The sequence below is a fragment of the Equus przewalskii genome, unplaced genomic scaffold (genome assembly GCF_037783145.1).
Source record: "Equus przewalskii isolate Varuska unplaced genomic scaffold, EquPr2 ChrUn-6, whole genome shotgun sequence".
Lineage (NCBI taxonomy): Eukaryota > Metazoa > Chordata > Mammalia > Perissodactyla > Equidae > Equus > Equus przewalskii.
Window position 1 is genome coordinate 1,067,056 of NW_027228754.1, and position 4,014 is coordinate 1,071,069.

The 4,014-nt window shown below is 46.0% G+C and overlaps 1 protein-coding gene across 4 annotated transcripts in view; it reads left to right on the top strand.

The window, feature by feature from the left end:
* The window catches only part of CD244 (CD244 molecule), a 33,067-nt gene extending 29,774 nt beyond the window's left edge, over positions 1 to 3,293 (top strand). For 3 of the 4 annotated variants that reach the window (XR_548711.2, XR_011536910.1, XM_008544157.2), the window contains 2 exons: positions 975 to 1,028; positions 2,109 to 3,293. Coding sequence is in view for 1 of the 4 variants with exons in the window: in XM_008544157.2 (XP_008542379.1) it covers positions 975 to 1,028; positions 2,109 to 2,189 (135 nt within the window). In the remaining 3 variants the exon portion in view is untranslated. Of the gene's footprint in view, positions 1 to 974; positions 1,029 to 2,108 lie in introns of those variants that run through there. The other variant, XR_011536911.1, reaches the window with a different exon arrangement.
* Positions 3,294 to 4,014: the final 721 nt, after the last annotated feature.

Genomic DNA, 4,014 nt, shown 5'->3' on the forward strand with positions numbered 1-4,014 from the left:
CTGGCTGGTGGATGCCCCAGACTAAGGCAATCCCTCAGGGTCCCCTCGAATCCTGCTCCAAGCTGAGCTCGTAGCACTTATGGGTACCAGGAACCACAGAAGCTGGGTATCTTGGTGCTGTGTTCATCTTTTCACCTTTGGTGGGAGGCGTGGGAAGAATGGTATTCCTGGGGCTGGAGTCACCGTATGAAGCCATAACCTTAACGTGGTAGTTTGGGAAGTTGGGAATCTGCCAAACTATGGAAGTGTTGAGTACATGCCCATCAGGAACCATGTGTTCATATCAAATTGGGAGAGGTTAGGACAGATTTTCAGAGTTTTCATTCACCCTCCTTCCAATTAGTCATTCAATCAACTTGAATTCCACGTGAGAGATATTTATATTTAAATTATATGCTACAACAACGAACATATATAGGGTCACAGACACCATGGTCACATGCTTTGGTATTATGTTATGAAGACTCTGCATACTACTCAAAGTGCTTCTGAATTCTAGTGTTTCCGGTGTTTCACCATGTTCAGGGTATGTGCTAGGGGCAGTACTTCTGTGTGTGCCAGCATTGTGTACACTAGGGGTGAGTGTGTACGCTATGTGCTGAAGAGATACATGTTTTGAGGCAATATTTGTATTAGGTTTGTCTGAAGGATATGTGTGTATGTGTATGTGTGTGTGTGTGTGTGTTTGTGCTGGGAATGTGTGTATGTGTGGGTTTGGGAGCATGTGGGTACAGGATACTAAACTCTGACTTTAGTTTAGAAATGTCGTATCATAGGCAAGGATGTATTTTGCCTTCTCTGGAAACCACAAACACCATGGTTTACTCCTGGGGTAGTAGATTCTATTCATTTCTGGCTGGGGATACTACAAGGACTTTCTGGGCCCTGAGTCTCTTTTGGTACTTCTCACATCAGTTACGGGTTGGACATTTCTTAACCTGAAGTTAAGCACTCTTTACCCTCTGAATTTCTAGTCTGGATCCAAGAAGAACCACAACCCTCCCTTGAGTTGCACTATCTATGAAGAGGTAAGATTCTGGAACTCCCTCTGAATGGGTTTAGTGTCCAAGGTGTTGCCTGAAGTCACACCCTTGTGAAAAAGTCATCCACAGATTCGCAGAGCTGTAGGGATCTTAGGCACTTCTGATCCAAGTCTTCATTTTAGAGATGAAGAAACTGAGGTTCAGGGAGCGTGAGGGTCTAACCCAAGGTCATATCAAGTTTGACTCTTTCTGGGGAGCTTGAGTTTTACATTAGGGCACTCCCCAGGCTAGTCCCCCAGCTGTAGGCCACATTGGTGGCCCTTTCCGGGGGGGTGGGGGGGCGTGGACAAGAGGGAAAGATAAGTGAATCTAAATGACTTCCTAAAGTTAGAAAGTAATTGGAAATCATTCCAGGACATAAGTGATCTTAAGCTGCTGCTGGCATGAACACTGTACAAAGGTGACCACTGAGCCTGGTGGCCGAATTGCTTCCTATCAAGCCATTTAGGGAATGGAAAGTAAGGACTCAGCATTTATTGGGGGTTTGTTATATATACAGTGGCCTGCCAGTGGTCTCACATGAATTATCTCAATTAATCCTTATAGAATGCTATGAAGTAGGTATAATTATACTTTCCATTTATACCAAGAGAAATTAAAGCATGGAGAGTACCTCTGCCCGTTAGTCTCGTACTACACTCGAGCTTCCACCTGTGGTCCAACAAAGACGTTGCCGTTGGTCACAAGGGAGAGGGTGAATGGGTGTCTGCTGGGATTCCTGGCACTTCAGCTGTAGCCCCACATGAAAGCCAACTGGACAGTTCAGGACAGTCCAGTACATACCCTTGTGTTGTGCAGGGGTGTAGAGGATACTGTGTTGGCCAAGGCAATCCAGAGGGGTTATGAAAAAGCATGATGTGGTTAAAAAAACACTAGAATTGGAGCCAGAAGAACTGGATTCAAGCCCCTCCTTTACTTCATACTAGCTGTTGACCCTGAGTTAATTTGTTTCACCACTCTGAGCTTCACTTTCTTAATCTGTAAAATGGGGAAAATTCATACCCCAAAGGGTTGTAACGAGGATCTCCTAGTGAGAGAGTCTGAAATTCTCCTATTCTTCTGCAGGTTGGAAAGAGCCAACGCAAAGCCCAGAACCCTGCTCGACTGAGCCGCAAGGAGCTGGAGAACTTTTGTGCATATTCCTAGCTGCCACAGCTGCTCTCACCTCTCTTACATCCCAGCATGCACTGGGAATCAGTGCAGTGAATGATGCCACAGGAATCTCTACAGAACAGTTTCTAGTTTGGAGAGGATATGGGAGTTCATTCATGATCTCTATATATTTTTCTGAAAATGATTTCTTAACAGCCATTATAAGGGCAAGGCTGATAAACAATATCTCTCAACGTACAGACTGGACAAGAATGGGTGGAGAGGTTGGGTAGTTCACAAAAGACCACACAGCAAGTTCAAGTCTGGGTAGTCTTTCAAGTGCTATGTAAACATAAGGTGGCGTTATTATTAGCATCAAGATTGCCTTCTGGTTTTCTAGTTTGTTACTCATTTCACCTCCTCCCTAATCCGGGATGACCACATTCCTAGACCTTCCCCTTGCCCAGGCCCATCTTACAAAGAGGAGGGAAAGATAATGGTGACGCAGAAGAAGAGGAATAGCCCCCTCTGTGAACGTGGACTAACTAGCCGTAAGCCGCTGGCAGGTTCTCCCAGGGGGCTGGTCCTGGGTTTTGCTCATATACAGAGGAAAAACTCCCCCGCCAGATATTATACGTCTCCCTTTAGCCAGTTGGTCACAAGGAGGAGTGGACAGGAGCGAGAACAGGTGGTGCAGAGGAATCCCATCTTTGAGCGGAAAAATCTCTTGAGCCCATGCTGTCCTGACAGTTAGGCAGGGAGACCTGCTTAGCCTACTGTGTGACATTTGATTTACAAAACCCCATTGTTAGAAACCTATTTTGACTTCTTCATAAATTCTTCACAATTAGAAACCATATCTTATTAAGTTCTGTGTCCTGCTGAGTGCTCCCTATGGCACATGCTGGAGGGAGGGCTCAGACAACTGAGCAGTTGGGAACTAGACACTATGCTGGGCTTTCCTGAGTCTTGAGGCCTTTCCACCAGGCTGTGGGGACCAGGCCGAGACTCTGGCAGAGCCCAGGAAAGGGACAAGGGTGAACTGACAGAGGCCCTACTTGGAGACTCCAACAGGTGATACTGCATGGAAACTCGTTCTTCAACTGCCCCAGTCTGTATTTAACAAATGAATTTAATAAAAAACTGTGGTGTTAGTAAGAGGCCGTCTAAATTTCTTTCCTGAATTAAATTTATATGTCTCCTCCATATTCTGTGTTTTCCAAAGGACACTGTGCACCACCAAAAAATGTATGTCTGTCTAATTGCTGCTGGAGAAGGGTCTGGCCTCCTGGTGAGCTGTCCATGTGTCAGCCTTGTTCACTCTGGAACAGTAGATTCTGAGACCCCCAGATCCCAGGAGCCATTCAGTCTCATGGAGGATGGCCATAGTATGCACTTGCTCAGGCCCCATCTGATCCCTGTCCCCTGCGGGCTGTGTGGCTGGCCAGGCTGGCTTCATTCTGGAGACAGTTGAGAACAGGCCATATCCTGGAGAAAGCATCAAATGTAAGAACCAGGAAAATATAAGCAAAAGGAGTCTGGGGGATCTGAGGCACATTTTGGGAGCTGAGTTGCAGAGTCAAGTACTGTGGTAAACAGAAAGAGCAGGAAATGATGGGGGTTGGAGCCATCCAGATGAACACTAGAGACACTGACCATTGACTGCTGCTGGCCTTTCTTGTATCCTGAGTTGTGCAGATCTTGAACCAGCCCAGGGCTTTTGGGGATGCCCTAGTCTGTAGTGTAACAAAGTACAGCATCATCATATTATATGTCTTTGTTGAACTTATGTGATAATGCTGTGTGGGAGGAAGACATTTCCGCTACCCACTCTAGGTCCTTCTGGCCAGGCTATGAATTAAATTGACATGAGACAGAA